The 16,847-nt window shown below is 53.3% G+C and overlaps 1 protein-coding gene across 2 annotated transcripts; it reads left to right on the top strand.

The window, feature by feature from the left end:
• Positions 1-1,151: 1,151 nt before the first annotated feature.
• Adad2 (adenosine deaminase domain containing 2) lies at positions 1,152-6,222 on the top strand. Of its 2 annotated transcripts, none has more exons than XM_063247717.1 (10): positions 1,152-1,696; positions 3,701-3,880; positions 4,135-4,182; positions 4,268-4,393; positions 4,480-4,630; positions 4,708-4,875; positions 4,959-5,185; positions 5,274-5,511; positions 5,753-5,873; positions 5,955-6,222. In XM_063247717.1, exons 1-10 carry the CDS (start codon positions 1,237-1,239, stop codon positions 6,057-6,059), a joined length of 1,824 nt encoding a protein of 607 aa, XP_063103787.1. In that variant the 5' UTR covers positions 1,152-1,236; the 3' UTR covers positions 6,060-6,222. The 2 variants fall into 2 exon arrangements, with proteins under 2 accessions (XP_063103787.1, XP_063103785.1); XM_063247715.1 differs by having other exon boundaries at positions 1,154-1,696; positions 5,271-5,511; positions 5,955-6,220.
• Positions 6,223-16,847: the final 10,625 nt, after the last annotated feature.

The following is a 16,847-nucleotide window of genomic DNA, read 5'->3' as shown; positions in this document are numbered from 1 at the left end:
TGAATCTGTGCAAGAGGGAATGAAATGAGACGGTTCTCCTGGGAAAATGTCAACACATTTGTCTAGAGTGAAAGATGAAGTCTTTCTCATAGGAAGTGGGTCTGGTTCAGCTGACTGGTTTGACTCAGGACGAGCTTTGCCATTTGATTGAGACTGCATTTTTTATAAATAGAAGAGTGAAATGGCATCTCTACGTTTTGGGTAAAAATATCTTTAACCCAGGTGATTGTAACATAATAAATCAGAAATTACATCTTTGTAACTATTTACACTTGTGATGAAAGATCTAGGGTCCACAGGTTTTCACAATTATTTTAGGGTGTACATGTGCAAAAAAAAAAAAAGGAGGGACACAAATCAGTTTCCTGTTGCTGCTGTAACAAGCTACCACAATCGAATGGCCTAAGACAACACAACATCTTACACCGCTTGAGTCAGGCTAAGGCCTCAACAAGGGCAGTGCCGCCTCTGGAGGCTCTAACGGGAGAATCCCTTGTCCTCTTTTTCTAGTTCCAGGAAGCTGCCTGTGTTCCTCGGCTCAGACCTCCTTCCTCTTCAAGACCAGCACTGAGAAGTCACATCTTCCTGACGCCACCTCTGGGCTAGCGCTCTTCCCCATTCAAGGACCCTTGCGAATCCGTTGGATCCACCCAGATAACCCAGGACCCTCTTGGTTGTGGGTTGTTTCTAGATGTCTCCCCAAAGCCTCATACACTCCCGGGTGGAGCTCTGGGAGAGCCAATTTTTGGTTGCCTTTTTTAGATTAAGACACTTTTTAGATTAAGAAGTTTTGAAATGTGGATGCTAATAACTCAGTGTGGCTGCTACCGTGTCCACAGGTGCCCTTAGTGGACGAGGACCCACTCTCAGGGGGTCAAGTGGCTATGAAGGACTGTGCTTTGGTGGTGGCCTGGGGCAGGAGCCGCCCTATGAAGCCCACAGAGCATCTTCACTTCTTCCCTTGCCCATCCACGGTTGAAGAGGTTGGGCCCACAGCCCCGCCCAGCAGTGGAAAGCTGGCCTAGTGGCTGTTCAACCTCCCCTCCCCCACCTGCGCTCTTCCCATTGGCCAGTCGTACCATCCGGCTCCCTCTCTGTGCACTCTCATTGGCTAGAGCTAGCAGAGGCGGAGCTCGCTGGCAGGCACGTGGCATAAGCACCCGAGCGACGCGTGTGTAAAAAGGCCTGGGCAGCGCGAGATCTGGTCTCCTCCCGGTCCGGCCCTCGTTTCTCGCCATGGCTTCTCAGGCCTGCAACGTCTCGGGCTCCGACGACTGCGGCCGCCGGAAGCCCCGCCTGGCAGCGTCGCTGCAGATCAACCCCGCGCCCAGCTCCTGGCGGTCCTCAGGCACCCCGGGGGTGGATGCCAGGGGACTCCTGTCCGGCCCCGAGGCGGAGGGGGACGCGCAGGGCCGCCGACGGCCCCAGGCCTCGGCTGCGGCAGTGGGGATCGGTGGACCCCGGGCCGAGGCTGAGACCTGCGGGGAGCGCGAGGCCTCGCGGGCTGGGGACAACGCGGGGGGCGGGCTGAGGACAGCCCCGAGGGTGCCTGTGCCACCCACAGGGCCCGCAGGGGACCTCCTGAAGGTGAGCGGGCAGCTACAACTGCCGCCGTCCAGCCAGGCCGTGACCTTGCTGACGCAGTACGCGGAGGCGGTGGGCGCCGCCCTGACCTTCCGAGAGGACCCGGCTGCAGGTGAGCTGGGGAAGGGGCTGGCCATGCGAGGGGCAGCGTCTCCAGCCAGGGTTCAGGGCCCGTGGGTGTCGTCATGGTCACCAGGAGAGGGTTGGGGTGCTGGGCCTGAGCCTGGGCCTCCACTGAGACCCTGGGGTCACGGGTCTGCCAAACATCTTTCAGATGTGGTAGGATCATAGCTTGCGTGAACATTATCGCTACTCAATGCCTTTTTTTGGACTCAGGATCTACGCAGTTTAGGCTAGCCTTGAACTCACTTTGTAGCCTACGTTGTCCTTAAACTTGCAGGGATCCTCCAGCTTCGGCCTTGTACATGGTAGAATCACAGGCGTGCCCCACCTAATGTTGACGCAGTGGTTACTCCCACCCCCTGCCCCCAGAGGACTGAACTCACGACCTTGCGCTTGCCAGGCAGGCACTGTGCTGCTGAGCTCTATCCTCGGTCCTGCACACTGTTTCAAAGGTCTGGTGATACGAATTTATCATAGCCACAGCAGTATGGGAGATTCCTGAATGAGGCCAGACTTAAAAATACCGAACACAGCTGGGTAAGGGGAATGCTATACACCCAGCACAGACCTTTTCCCTTCTTGAATAGGCCCCCAGCCCTCCGACTCACAGTTCCAGGGTAAAAGTTAGTTTCAGCCACCATTCTCCATACCGAGAGACACGAGTGCGTGTTTCTTAAGAATATACTGCAGAACCGTAGTATAACGATCACCTTGTGGAAGTTTAATAAATGCGACTCGAGATGCCATTGTATTCACTCTTCCCACCTTTGGTCTTCATGCTGAGCTCCGTGTGAGCCTTTTTGGTTTTCTTATTTTTGTTGAATTTTTTTCTTCTGCTCACCACTCTGCCATTTTCCCGGAAGTCTATTGACTCCTTAATTTTAATTTTGTGCTCCATGTTTGCAGCACACAACACTTGCATCCATCACGGGGAGTGGGTGTATGTACATAGCACATCCCAATTCTCTGCACCTCCCTTTCCCTTCCCTGCCCTCCAGCTCCCCGTCCTCCGTCTCTCAGCGACCCTGACCTTGGTATTTTTGAAGCATAGTGGCTGTTGGTCCTGTTGACTGTCCTCCAGTTTGAGCATCTGTTTTCTTAGGATCAGGTTCAGTCTGTGCAACATGTGCTTGTCCACCAGGGGTCTTGTGACCTCAGTGCATCTTTCAGCTGGCATGGGAGTCATGGGGGCTCAGGGGCATTTGCAGGTGTCTTTGCTTTCCCCCTTGTGCTCAGTAAGTCATCTGCAGCCGTGTAAATGTCTTGGCATCGTGTAAACATCCTGTCCTGTAGCACAGTTGGCTCTGTAGTTTTAGCATTCAGACACAGTCATGACGGATTCAGTTGTTACTTCCATGGCTGCCACATGGTGGTTTTCTAATGTGACATGCTTTCTGCGTCCATCTGTGCTGTACTTGCTGCTCTGAACACCCACTGGGTTGGTGCATCTCAATGCCAAGCAGGGCTGCCAAGGTGGGTTCCCTTCCTAAAGGCGAGGCCCCTGGAGAGACTTTAGCAGCAAGTCCTGCGAGCGCTACCCTTTGACCAGGTGACCCCAGTTGTAGGGTTTTCATCTGTCTGTGTCCTGATCTAAGTAGCACATGAAATGATGGTGTTGGAGAGAAAAATCTCCCAAATTTGGGATCCCCAAGAAGAAGAGAAAGAAAAGGATGTGCCTGGCACCCAACAAGAAGCCATCTGGGTGCTCCGGGGCCCAGGTCCTGAGACTGGTGCAGCACAGGCTCCCGAGTTGGCCTGGATTTGGGTCCTGGCCCTGCCCGGGGCAAACTGCCTGCCTTCTTGTACCTCCCTGTACAGGGAGTGGCAGTGGCTGTTGTCCACAGCATCCCCAGTGAGGGAGGGCTGGTCGTCTCCCTGCTTGTCCTGAAGTGGGTGTCAGGAGGGTGCCCAGGCACAAGTGGCTGTGGGTCCTTTTTTGGGCTGGGTGTGGTGGACCCCTAAAAGGGCCCTTCCCTCATACCTCCTTCCCCAGGTCCTGGCTCCCAGTTCTCTGTGTGTGCAGAGCTGGACGGGGTGGCATGTCTTGTGGGTACAGCGAACACCACCACAGGGGCCAAACAGCAGGCAGCGCTCGATGCCTTGGGCTATGTCCCGAGCCAGCTGGAGAGCCCAGGTGACCCAGCTCCCAGGCAGGAGGTGCAGGATCTCCAAGGTAGGCTGAAGCGGCAGTGGGCTGCCTGTAGGGGACAGAGGCCCCGGCATCCACAGCTGGGGAAGCGGGCTGACCCCTGCTCTGGGGTCCTTGGAATCCTGCCCACGTGGGGGGCAGCACCACAGGCAGGTAGAGCAGGTGGGGCCTTTCTGTGTGGAAGGTGGACACTTACGTCCTCTTCTCCTTAGCTTCCTGAAGGACAGGAGGTCAAGCCCAGCACCCATGACAGCCAGCTCCCCCTGCCTCTCTTTCAGAGACCTCCGAGACCCCCTGCCAGCCTCCACTCACCCCCCTGAACGTAGGTAGGTTGATTCTTGCCCAAGCCCTGGATGCAGGGGAGCAGGCAAGACCTGCAGGCCCCAGCGCTGCCCTGTGGCTCCCGTACAGAGAACATCCTGCCCCATGAGCTGCGCTGCGCGGCTGTGGTCAGCGCTGGCTTGCACCGTCTGCTAGGCGAGCACTCGCCCTACTGGGCCTGCACGGGGACAGTGGCTGCGGTCATCCTGGAGCGCGGTAGGGCTCCCTCTGTCCCCTGCCCCACCTCAGCAGGCCCCACCGGGCCTCTGTCCTGGGCTGAGCCTTCTCTCCTTCTTGCACAGAGCTCCCCAGTGCCAAGGGCTACACCAAGGAGATCTATGACCTGGTGGCGCTGGGCACAGGCAATAGCACCTGTGCCGGTTGGCTGGAGTTCTCAGGCCGGCAGCTGCACGACTGTCACGGTCTGGTCATTGCCCGCCGGGCCCTGATGAGGTGAGGGCAGGTGGGGCAGGCTCTGCTGCAGCCCCTTGGGACAGTGGTTCCAGCTGGCCCTCCGCCTGTCACTCCAGGTTCTTCTTCCGGCAGCTGCTGCTGGCCACGAAGGGGGGCCTCAAGGGCAAGGAGCGGTCTGTGCTGGCCCTGCAGCCTGGGCCCTGGCCCCTCTTTGCCCTCAAGCCCCGGATCTTCCTGCACCTCTACGTCAGCAACACTCCCAAGGGAGCAGCCCACGACATCTAGTACGTGGGTTCCCTGAGGCTGGGGGTCCCCCGCGCAGCTGTCTGAGGAGCCCAGCTCAGATCGTGCTCTGTCCTCTCCGCAGCCTCCCACTATCCTCGGAAGATGGCCTCCTGCTCAGCTCCTTCCGCCTGCAGGCCCACATCTGTGGGCAGTTGAAGCCAGTGTCCTACGTGGCACACGCGCTGCGTGACACCCATGTGGGCTGCCTGTCAGTCAGCGACAAGCTGGCACGCTGGGCCGTGCTCGGGCTGGGTGGCGCCCTGCTGGCCCACTTCCTGCCGCCTCTCTACGCCACCAGCCTCGTCCTGGGTGAGGGGCAGCAGGGGTGCCGGGGCGGAGCGGGCTCTAGGGATTTCAGGGTGGCGCTGACTGTGTCCTGCACCTCTATCTCCAGCAGACACCTGCCACGACCCTCGGTCTTTGCACAAGGCCATTCACGACAGGCCCAACCTAGACAGCACCTCAGGGGGCCTGCCGCCTCCCTACGTCCGCACCACCCTGCACCTGTTTTCAGGCCCCCCTGTGGCCCCCTCCAACCCTGTCCCCAGCACCTCCCACGAACTGAGTCTTAACTGGAGCCTGGGGGACCCCGACGTGGAAGTTGTGGACGTGGCCACTGGTCGCGTGAAGGCTGAGTGAGAAGGGCCCCGAGGAGCTGGGTTTGGGGAGGCCTGGGGTCGGGGTCCCCACTCTGCCTGGCTGCCTCAGAGAGGGTGTGTGTGGTTCTCACCTTGCAGTTTAGCCCCTTGTGGGCGGGCAGTGGCCTGCACCTGTGACTTGATACCGTCACATGATGAGAGTGAAGCATGAGCCAGACCCACTGCAGTGTCCTCCCGTGACCTCTTCATGTCCCCTTGACCTAACGTGTCCCCTCAGGGCCGCCCCTGGGCCTCCCTCCCGCCTCTGCAAGGCTGCCTTCCTGCGGGCCTTCCGCCAGGCCGCCGCTGCTCTGGACAAGCCCCAGCTCCTGGCCCTGAAGACCTACGAGGCTGCCAAGGTGGGTCCTCCCCCTGCAGCCCCCCTGCCTTCCTGTGCCCCACGAGCGTCCTCTCACCTCTCCTGCCCTCTCTTCGCCCAGGTCGGACTCTACCAGGAGGCCCGCCAGCGGCTGTCCCTCCTCCTAGATCAGCAGGGCCTGGGCTCTTGGCCCTCCAAGCCACTGGTGGGCAAATTCAGGAGCTGAGCTGTGGGTTCAGGGGACCGAGATCCTTGCAGGGCCGCACCCCTGGGGAGGGCCCTTTGGGAGCAGTTCGGAGTTTCCGGGGTAAACTGGAGGCTGCGGATGGGCTGGGGGTGCTGCCCCTTCAGGGCCTGAATAAAGAACCAGTTGATGGTGTTTCTGAGTGTGTGTATGTTGGGGGGTAGCCAGAGGGCAGTCAGTTTGGGAGGAGAACCTTTACCCCTCTCTGTGAGTACCTGATGTCTGCTCAGCACTCACCCGGATCCACTTCCACAGTCACCGTGTTCTCGAGAGCCCCAACTGACCCCCAGGAGCAGCTTGGAGGAGGGGGATCCCTGCCGTTAGCCCGTGTGCGGGGCTGTGGTGGGGCCCTGGCCGCCGCCGGCAGCACAGGTGCAGGGCTGTGTGCTGAGGAGAAGCCAGCTCCTTCCTTTCCAGGGCTCAGGCCAGGGCAGCAGCCAGGGACACACAGGCCCGTTGTGGCTTCTTGAGGACGTGCTGTGGGTCTTGAGTGGCCCCAGGCTGAAGGCTGTGGGCTGGGCGGTGGCATTGGCCATTGTCGCCCTGGATCACCCAGTTGTTGAAACTGGTCAAGTCCTATGGCTTCCAGAGCCCACTTGCTCCTTTATCCAGTTCTGTGCTTCTCCCTGCTCCCCTGTGGGGCCCAGCAAGCCAGCAGGGTGATGGGCACTCTGCGGCCCTTGCAGGGGACAGAAGAGGGTACACAGTTCTGCAACCCCATCAGCCGGGGGCACAGCGGCCTTGAAATCCCTAGCCCTGGGGTCAGGGCTGGTTGAAGACCATGGCCAACCCCAAGCCCCAGCCTTACAATCTAAGGTTCCTGGTCCCCAGCAGTTTCAGGGTTCAGAACCATGTTACATGGTTGCAGCCGGGCCTTGGAAAACTGGCTGAGGCTGGCATGGGGACCTGTCCCTTGTGTTGATGTGGCTATGCCCAGAGCTGCTCCCAGAGCTTCACTTCCCAGTGGGCCCAAGAGGTCCCTAGGAGACTGGGTAAGGAAGTTGGCTGTTCCCAAGGTGGCCAGCACCTCAAGACCCTCCCCCCCCAGAGCTGAAATAGACCAAAGGGCCAAGGAAATAGCCCATCTCCCTTGCTGGGATGTCCATCTACCCCTGCCCCTGGCTATCAGCTCCTGCCCCTCAGGCCTCCAGGCTGGAATCAGAACATTGACCAGTGGTCCCTGGGTCCGTGGACCTTTGAATTAGGATGAGGACAATATGACCAGCCTGTCTAGCCCACAAGTCACAGGACTCCTCAACTCCCACAGTGGTGTGAGCTGACCCTCCTAATCAGCCATCCTGTGGATCTCTGTGCGGCTTACTGGTTCTGTTTTTCTGGAGAACCTTAACCAGCATAGTGCCCTCAGAGCTCTCATGCAGGGCCAGATCAGTCCTGATGGGGAGCCCGAGACTGGGTCCTCTCCCTTCAGCCTGTCCGTGCCACTGGCTGTGTGGTAGTGGCCAGCACATGGTGAATGTGTCTGGAGAGACATGGCACGCGGGCAGCTACAGAATCAACCAGAACCTCATTGAAAATACTCAGGAAAAAATGCGGATGGGCTGGGGGTGCTGCCCCTTCAGGGCCTGAATAAAGAACCAGTTGATAGTGTTTCTGAGTGTGTGTATGTTGGGGGGTAGCCAGAGGGCAGTCAGTTTGGGAGGAGAACCTTTACCCCTCTCTGTGAGTACCTGATGTCTGCTCAGCACTCACCTGGATCCACTTCCACAGTCACCGAAAATACTCAGAAAAAATGTAGATTTTCTGTTGTCAGACAATATAGTATCCAGCTGTTTACACTGTGTTAAGAGACTATAAGTAGCCTTGAGGTGACAGGAGGCATTTGGGGACGGCTGGGGTATAGCTCACTGACAGCATTCACTTAGAGTAACATTCTAGTTCCATCCCCAGCATCTCAAAAGTAACAACAACAAAATCGGGGGGATGTGCAGGAGCTACTGGAGCCCAGCGCCATTTTATGTAGGGACTTGAAATTCTCAGGCTTTGGTGATCTCTGCAGTCCTGGGCCCCATCCAAGGTAACATAAGGGAGGACGAATCCAAGGGCCACTTCCCCTTCCTGTGGAGCCATAGCTGCTGCACATGGGATGCACCCGTTAGCTTTCCTGTTGCAGGGACACACACCAGACACCTGTGTCTTGGAGTGGGCCAGGTTTAATTAGGCTCACCGTTTCAGGGCTCTCGGTCCGTGGTTGACCGGTTCCACAGCAGGACTGTCATGGCGGAACAGTGTGGTGCAGGAAAGGTTGCTCACCCCATCGCAGCTAGGAAACAGCATGGCAAAAGCAACAGCAGGGGCATTACCTTTCCAGGCCCAAGGCCTTCCACGGGCTGTTCAGTGGACTCTCTCCGCACCCACCCAAGAGGTGTGACCGCAGCCCCGCTGTACAGGGAGGAAACCACAGGGCGAGCTGTGACCTCTCCTGAAGTGCACACACATGCTGCCTGGTGTCTGGACCCCCTGCTCCCCCACCTCTGTCACTGCCCGGGCTGCTGTTGGACCCCCTTCCATAACCTTTGATGTAGTTCTACCCAACTTACTGATTTATAGAAGGAGGACTGGGCGATGTCATTGCTGAGGTCCCTTTCTGGCTTAACCACTTTCTGCCCTTTCTTGAAAGCCACAAGAGGCCAGAGGCCACCCAGGGAAGAAGCTGCAGGGTATTGGGCTGGGGAGGTGACATCAGAGCTAGAACCCCATCACCAGGGTGAGAAAAATGGGTGCTGAGAGAGGAGCTGAGTGGGGGATCCACCAAGAAGGAGAGCCGAGTGTTCAGGGTTACCAGGGGGAGGGTGGTGCCCTGCCAAGGGAGAGACAAGCAGGGGCAAGGCTTGAACCAGTGTTGGGTATTTCTTAAAAATTGGGCCAGCTTTGAAATAATTACGTCCTGTGGTTATAATGTTTCAGGGCTTTATAAATACCCAGGCCTATCAATTAGCCCATTTATTCCCCATTGTTTACCCCGGGAGATACTTTAATTTGATTGATTATTCATACTGAAATAGTGAAGAAAAGCACCAGCCGTCCAGACTGGCGCTCCCTATGGTGGTCATCAATCACATAATTGCTGGGTAAACAAGTTCTCTGAAGTGACATTAACTGTGCTCTGCCAAGAAAGAACGATGTGTCCCCAGGTTGCAGATGTCCGCCTGGCCAAGCTTTTGCTCCCCAAACGGTCTTTTCATTACACAGCATTTGCTTGTTTCTTTGACTCAGCTTCTAATCAAGAAGCAGGGTGATGATAATGGCCACTTCTTCAACGGAGAATCTGTTAATGGCTTCTTGGCCTAAGCCCCTCCGGTGACGGATGACGTTTTGCTGACAGTAGCGTCTTAAAATTGGGAGGTGGTGTGACCCAGCTTGGCACTCAGGAGCGCTATTTCCTCAGACGGCCTCGCTACCCTCGCCCCTCTTCCTGGTGGCCTGGGCTCTGGAGTCTTGGCTGGATCCTGGGCGTCCTTTGCACTTTACTGTCCCTGGTGTCACTAAGTGGAAGGGTGGACCTGGGAAGCCAAGGGCCGCTCACCTCAGTTTCCCCATCCGGCAAGTGAGTGAGAGCTGTTTACAAATATGCTGCAAGGTTGTGGCGATACTCACGAGGAAGTGGGCTGGATTTGTTCTTGGCTCCCAGAAGCGCCAGGCAGCGGCTGTCATTGGACCTGTCTGCCGTCAGCCCCAGGGTCCAGCTCCTCTTGCAGGGGCTCCCACAAAGTGCCTGACAGACAAGCACTGAGTGGAAATTGGCACGTAGAAGTGTCTCCCTACAGAAGGGCTCAGGAGGGAACAGAACCCTGTTCTTCTAGATGGGAAGGCCCTTTGAAAACATCCCTCCCACAGAAGCAGTCACCAAGGACCTTCTGAGAAACAGAGTCCAAAGAAGAGGGTCTGAAGATTTTCATCCTGCTCCTTGGTTTGGGAAATTAGCACTTAAAAACCTAAAATGTAATTTTAAAGAATATTTACAGAACATTCATTTTCTTGGGTATCTGCACAGAAAGAATGGGGATGGGTCCTTCCTTACACACCACACACAAATCAGCACAGCTCAGCTGTTACACCTAACATCAGAGCTAAAGCCGGGGCTGCATGCTTATCCTCTCCACTCTACCATATGCCGCCAGCCCCCTCCACCATCCTGCCACACACCCAGACCCGACTGCTTGTCCCTGCCAGTCTACACTTGCTCTACAGAGAGGCAAGAACAAAATTCATGGTCTGAGCCATGTTCCTCTCTCAGTCAGACCTCTGCCAGCGCAGCCAGTGTCTGAGCTCTTCCTCTTCAGACTCATAAAACACCCATTTTTCTCCAACTCAATTAAAGTTAACTTTAAACCCCTTGACTGGACATTTCCCTTCCCTCCAGGAGGTTAAATTAACAAACCTTACAATGACTGCTTGCCTTTAATGGGGGACAACACCTAACAAAAAGCAATTTACACTTGTGCTAAGACTGATATAACTGATCATCTTTTCTCGGTGTTCAACAACTCACGTAGAGAGACCAGAACTAGAGAGATATCTGGGCCAAAATGCAGCCAATGACCTTGACCCTCCAAGGTCACTGAAGACCCAGGACATGAGAACATTTTCTACAGGATCCTGCGATCTTGGTGAGTCACTCAATCTCTTGAGCAGGGAGACTGCTGGGCCCCAGAGGATAGATCAGCAAATGTACGGAGTACAAAAGGGACAGACAAGAATCTCCATGGCTTCACAGCAATCAACATGGTCAACAAATACTGTGACCTGTCCTGGAAGCTGACACTAACAGAGTTACAAAAGTAACACCTGAAGAAGCTTACCTGGTCTGTTGGGAGCCGCGTCTGTGATAGCTCGCCTTGCGCGGCGGACGTGCGGCCTGTGGTAAAGAGCAAAGCCTGGGGTAGATTACCCCTCCCATCGAATATGTTAGTTTCCTGCTTACCGCGTAAACAACCCGCTCAACAATATAGTCTGCCTGGCAACTGATGATGTTAGCCAATCAGCTTGCCTTGCTTACTTTAACATGATTGGACACTGTACCCGTATATATACCGGTGCCACCCCTGGGCGGAAGAAGAAGCCAGGTAGAAGCCCAGAAGTAAAAGCCCAAAAGGAGCCGCGGAGAGCGGACCGGTAGAGGCTTTGGGGCAGACTGAAGCACAAAAGGAGCCGCAGGGAGCGGACCAGAGGAGGCTTCAGCTGGGAGAACCCAGGGCAGGCTGTACGGAGAAGGAAAATAAAAAGAAAAGGTTGTCCACTACCAGACTTTGTCGTGTGTCCTTCCTGCCGGCCGGGAGCGGACATCGACACTGGTCTTGACAGACAGCAGGAGGTCAAGGCAGATTAACACAGGTCTCACTTTAACTTGGTCTCAAACACCCAGCAGAAAAGGATAATTGAAAGAGATAGATAAACTTTGTCATCTGTCTATGTGCCCTCCAAAGTAGCAGTTATTCACCAAAAAAAATGCTGACAAAGTATCTCAAAGACCAACCCAAAAAGGGCCATAGACCTGTGAGCCTGTCAATGCCATCAGCTATTAAGGTAGCGGCCTGGACTTCTGGATATGTCACACCTGACTCGACCCCTGGGGTCTGGCGACTGGTGCTGAGTGTGAAATGTACCGAATCGTTACAACAAACATCTTGCTAGGTATGTGGCCTGCTTCCCTTGTCAAATATTCAGTGGACCTTAAATAACACCTCAACTGGTCTGTCTCTTTCCTAAATAAAAAAAAAATTAATGGGACAAGCTGTCCTTCGAAATCAGAGGGCCTTAGATATCCTGACAGCAGCACAAGGGGATACTTGTACAAGTATAAAGGCTAAATGTTGTCTGTACATTCCTGATACTTTTGCTAATGTCTCGATGACTATTCAAGATATTAGATGACAAGTTAATGCAATGTTGGATTCTAAAACTCCCTAGACTGTCTCCTTATCCTATTTGTGGGAAGCTATTACTGATTCTTCCCAATAAATCTTTATCATATTTATAATACCTTGTTGATTTTATTATTTGGCACACACTTAATTGTTTCTTTGGCCTTGTCTCTTCCAGACTTAAAGCTATGTGCCTACTCAAGAAAAGAGCACCTGACAACATCCATGAGGCCCTTTAGATAGACCCTCTGGCGAGCGTCTCTAACTGCCAAGCACAATAGCCCCTCCTTCAGCATTAAGCAGAAAGAACGGTCATCATCCCCTGCCCCATCACAGCAATTCAAGATACCTCTTCAGGAGAAGGAATATTGTAAACAGCTAAGTTAGGTGAAAATGTCATAGGCAGCTGGGTAGGACTGGGCCTTCCAGAAAGTCAAGACAAAAGGTAAAAACACACGACAACTATGGACACAGAGGCATCAATTCGAGGCCAGGCCTCGAGATAACAGTGAAAGGACTAGGTCTATACACTCTGCAAGAGATGACCTAAACATTTTACTTTTACAGGCTAGGTCTTATATTCCTGCTTTATACGTGCTGCATTTAGACCCACTTAAACACATCTGGTAGGCCTATATACTAACAATAGAATAAATTCAGAAGATGCTGTAAAACGGGTCTTCTGATTAAATCTAGTTTATACTTAGAAAACGTGCGTGCCTAATAATAAATCATGGGACCCCTTCCATCAGTTCAGCCTTTCTCTTCTGTGTAAAAACTCATGCGTGTGCCTTTACTGACTTGTAAATCATGGTTGCTAGGTAACAGGTATCAATTCAACTCATGGACTTCAGAGGCAGAAATTTTAGATTGGACATTAAATAAAACACAGCCGTGTCTTGCTGCTAAAGGGGTTGCTAGGTGATGAGACAGACAGCACAGGTGTCCTGGAGGCTTCTCACCCCAGGCCCGTGGAAGAATTCCTCTGAGCCGTTTGTTTGCTCCTATCTCGACAGGATAGGATCTCCTTTACAGGATAAAAGTGCTCCAACTATTTCTGAATGGCTCTTTGATACTTTTTCATTCTGTCTCAAAAAAATTTAAAAACTAATGGCCTATATCTGGATTGTCAGACTCATTACCAAAGCTTCCTTCTTTAAACATGACTGTGACAGCTCAAATCAATTACAACCTACGCTAGAGGTCCCTCAGACCCCAACCAGCTCCTTCTCAAACTTGGTTGTTTGTCCACTGAGGACTATAGCTGACCCCTGGGCCATCTCCAATGCAGAACCTCAGAACCCTCAGAGTGAAGGTTACGTCAACCTCCTTCCTGATAGCTACGGGACCAGCCGCTCCATCTTTCCTTTCCAGCCCCAACTGCTGTTGTGGACATTGATGACAAAGTCTCCCGACCTGACCCGTCTGGTGTTGACCTTTTCTAACACCCCGTTTTAGCCACCCCGCTGGCCCATGCCCCCATTAGAGCGAAGCAGCTTAACCAAGTCATCAGCTGCTCTGCCCACCCCCAGGCCACAGCCCGGACTCATCGCAGCCCAAAAAAGGCTCCTTCCCTGCCCCTCCCCACACTTCCCATCATTTCTCCAACCCCACCCCAGAGTCTGGGACACCTCAGTCCCATCGCTGGCTGCATCCCAACAACCACTCGCTTTCCCTCTCAAGCTAAATCTGCCCTCCGAGTTTCCAGCCCTGCTCAGTGACAGTCGCCCCTCCCTGGCCCGGCCGTAGGGGGATTATTGCAGCCGGTTACTTCCTGCCTACTGTGCCAGGGTCTCTTACCCCATCACCTGCCTTACAGCACCCGTCCTCCCGGTAAGGAGTCAGACAACATTTACTGAAACAAGACCTCCGTGCCGCCAATCAGGTTGTCCTTCTCCCCACGGTGCCAGAAGCCTGCACACCTGTCTCCTCCTCCACCCCTCCATCCACCACCCACTGCTGTGTCCTAGATGGAAAAGACACCTTTTTCACTGAAGCCCTGCACCTCTCCGTGCAGCCTGTCTCTGCCTTCACCTGGACAGACTCCGACACTCGCCAGTCCCGACAGTTAACCCGGGCCGTGCTCTGGGACAGCCCATGACTTGGGCCAGGCCTGTGCCCATGATTTGGTCTCCTTTCACCCGTCTTCCTCGAATCTCATACAGTGTGGAGATGGCCTTCTCCTTCCCTCCCCGGCTGAGACCGAGAGAGGTGATTTCTGCTGCAAACCCAGGCCTTCACACGGGCTGCACCCCCAGCCCTTCCTGTTTTTAATTTTGAGATGTCTCGCTAGTAGCTATGTCTCCCAGGCTGGGCTGCAACTTGCGATCCCACTGCCCCAGCCTCCCAGAGCACTGGTATCACAGACGGCCCCTTCTTAAAGGAGGATCCTGGGCTCCCCTCCCTGTGTCCCTCTGGTCCAGGTGCAGTCGCAGGCCACCTCACTGAAGGACGGGTGAGCAGAGCTCTGGCTTCACCTTAGGTGCATTCTGTCACCAGGAGGAGGGAGGGATGGGTGGCCTTGGTAGGGTCAGTTGTCACTGCATGGGTGCCAGAAGGACTGACAGGTTGCACCCCGATGTGCCGAGAAGGGCCCAGTCCACCCTGGGCAGCTCTACTGGCAGCCTGCCAGCCCCAATCCTCCTCTTGTGCCCCCTCAGCACTTTCTCGGCTGCAGCCCCGCCCTGTCCCTGTCCCTGCATGCCCACAGGAACCCAGCTTGTTCCTGTCCGAGGTGCAAATGCAGGGTCTGCCCCTGGCTTCCTGCTCCCTTCTGGGCTGCTCCGCATCCTGGCTGAAGCCCTGGATTACACCGTACTTGAAGTCCACCTGGGTTTCACTTATGAGAGCCAACAGTTCTCCCTTTGCTGTTTTGTTCATTGTTTCATCTAATGAAATCCGAACGGGGCTTCCTGAACATGGAGGAAGTCGCTTCTGAGACTCACGAGGTCATTCAAAGTATCGCGCTGTTATGGTTGCTAGAATGGGAGAGCAGCAGGAGGGGGGATTTGCTTCTGTCCCAGGAACCCTTGTCTTTCTGTTCACACCGACCTCACGGAGCACACGGGGCTGACTCCAGCTGCCCAGGGATGAGCCGCCCCGAGCAGCCCCTGTGCAGGCAGCTTCCTCTCCTGAGACCCTCTTAACCTCTGCTAGCTTTTGGATGTCACTGACAATACCACTGTTTGAGCTGGGCTTTCCGAAGGGGAGGAGCGCCTTGTCCTCAGTGGGGTCACCAGCTGGGTGCTGTGCGTTCACCATGGACTCCTCCCATGGAACCGGACACCAGAGGGATCCGCTTCTCTCAGTCAGGGATCTTAATTAACTAACTAACTAATCAAACCAATGTTTGACTGGCTTTGTGATTTAGGAGCGGTGCCCAGCCAGTGCGCATCCTTGGAAAACAGCTACATTGGGAACCCCCTACACGCACCTGTTCCAGTGGGCAGGGTGGTGCCCCCCTGTAATTGCAGCACCCTGGGAGGCAGAGGCAGGAAGATTGAAAGTTTGAGCCTGGGAAATTTAGCGACTTAGTGAGACCCTGTTTCAAACATTAAAAAAAGCACCAAAAAACAACAAACAGATAGATAGGTAGATAGATAGATAGATAGATAGATAGATAGATAGATAGATAGATAGATAGATGGCTTGAGGATGTAGCTCAGTGTGAGGGCCCTGGTTTCAGCAAACCAAACCAAACCAAACCAGGGCAAAACCAGGTGGGGGACAGTCTTCAGGGCTTCCCTGAGTGAGTATACTGAACTGCAAATCTCTGCTTGGTAAAGAAATGCTATTTCCTTTGTGTCTCCGTGTCAATTTTGTGTAAGTTAATAGCTCTCTTCACACAAAATGCCCATGCTCCCATCCCTGCCTGGGCCTCGCTGGCCTCCAGAGGACTCATAGGTGCTTAAGAAACTGCCTTGGAGGAACTAGGGGAATTTGCAACCACCAATTCAACTTTACAGAGAATACTGCAGGATATTCTAAAAAAGGAAAATACCAAGATTCCAGAAACAGTGGCAGAGAGGCCACAATGAATGGAGCAGAAAGCAAAATGAAGAAGACAAACTGACAACAAACAACAGAAAAAGAGCTCAACAGAAATGAGGCAGAGAAGATCGGATGGTAGGAACAGCTATTTTGGAGAAAACAAGACATCATAACAGCTAGTGCTGAGTTAGTATCATCTTGTTTTGAAGTCCCATCAAACTTGTATTCTTCTGTCTCCATTGGTCTTAAAAGGTTGTATCTTATTGGATTTTATTATATATGATAATATAAGCAAAAACTTTTATAGACAAGAAGTTTATACAGAAACCATTGTTCATTTTCTGTTAATTGGTTCTAAATACCCTGTAATAATGTCATTCTCTTGAATGGTTTTATAGTGTCTTGATATGTTTGGTGCAACAGTATACGAAGTTATACTCAAAGGTTTCAAGGACAGAGACAATATGGTAACTACTTTTATGTGGGGATTATCTTGTGGTGAAACACTATTTTGCTTAAATGGTTATGCTTTGACCTGCGCTGTTCTGTTGTTATGCCTCTTTTATCTCAATCCCCCTTTTTTAAAAAAATTATTTACTTTTTTCTTTTTAATTAAGGCAAAAATAAATAAAAAATAGCAGGATACATTATAGTAATCTACTTTGATTTCCTATTAACTTGATTTGAAACCCTGTATTGCTCTCACCATCTTGTTTTGACTGATTTTCCCCTATTCTGCTTTGCTTGATAGTACCAAGCTCGAAAGTATAGGCAAAACTGTGAAGACAATAAGATTCATTATGACGCCCATTCCAGTTGACTTTATCTTCTTTTAAAGTCCTGTAATGTCTCCAATGCTTTGGTTTTATTCTTTACTGTTTTTTTCAATTTTATTATA

The sequence above is a fragment of the Cavia porcellus genome, unplaced genomic scaffold (genome assembly GCF_034190915.1).
Source record: "Cavia porcellus strain 051 isolate PalLab524CR breed Dunkin Hartley unplaced genomic scaffold, mCavPor4.1 scaffold_4, whole genome shotgun sequence".
Taxonomy (NCBI): domain Eukaryota; kingdom Metazoa; phylum Chordata; class Mammalia; order Rodentia; family Caviidae; genus Cavia; species Cavia porcellus.
This window is presented reverse-complemented; position numbering and strand designations above follow the sequence as displayed.

Bases quoted from the DNA above. Each gene is read 5' to 3' on its own strand.
- Adad2 (XM_063247715.1), top strand. From the start codon at position 1,237: ATGGCTTCTCAGGCCTGCAACGTCTCGGGCTCCGACGACTGCGGCCGC. The intron at 1,697-3,700 runs GTGAGCTGGGGA...CTCCTTCCCCAG, and splicing joins CCGAGAGGACCCGGCTGCAG to GTCCTGGCTCCCAGTTCTCT. The intron at 4,394-4,479 runs GTAGGGCTCCCT...CTTCTTGCACAG, and splicing joins TGCGGTCATCCTGGAGCGCG to AGCTCCCCAGTGCCAAGGGC.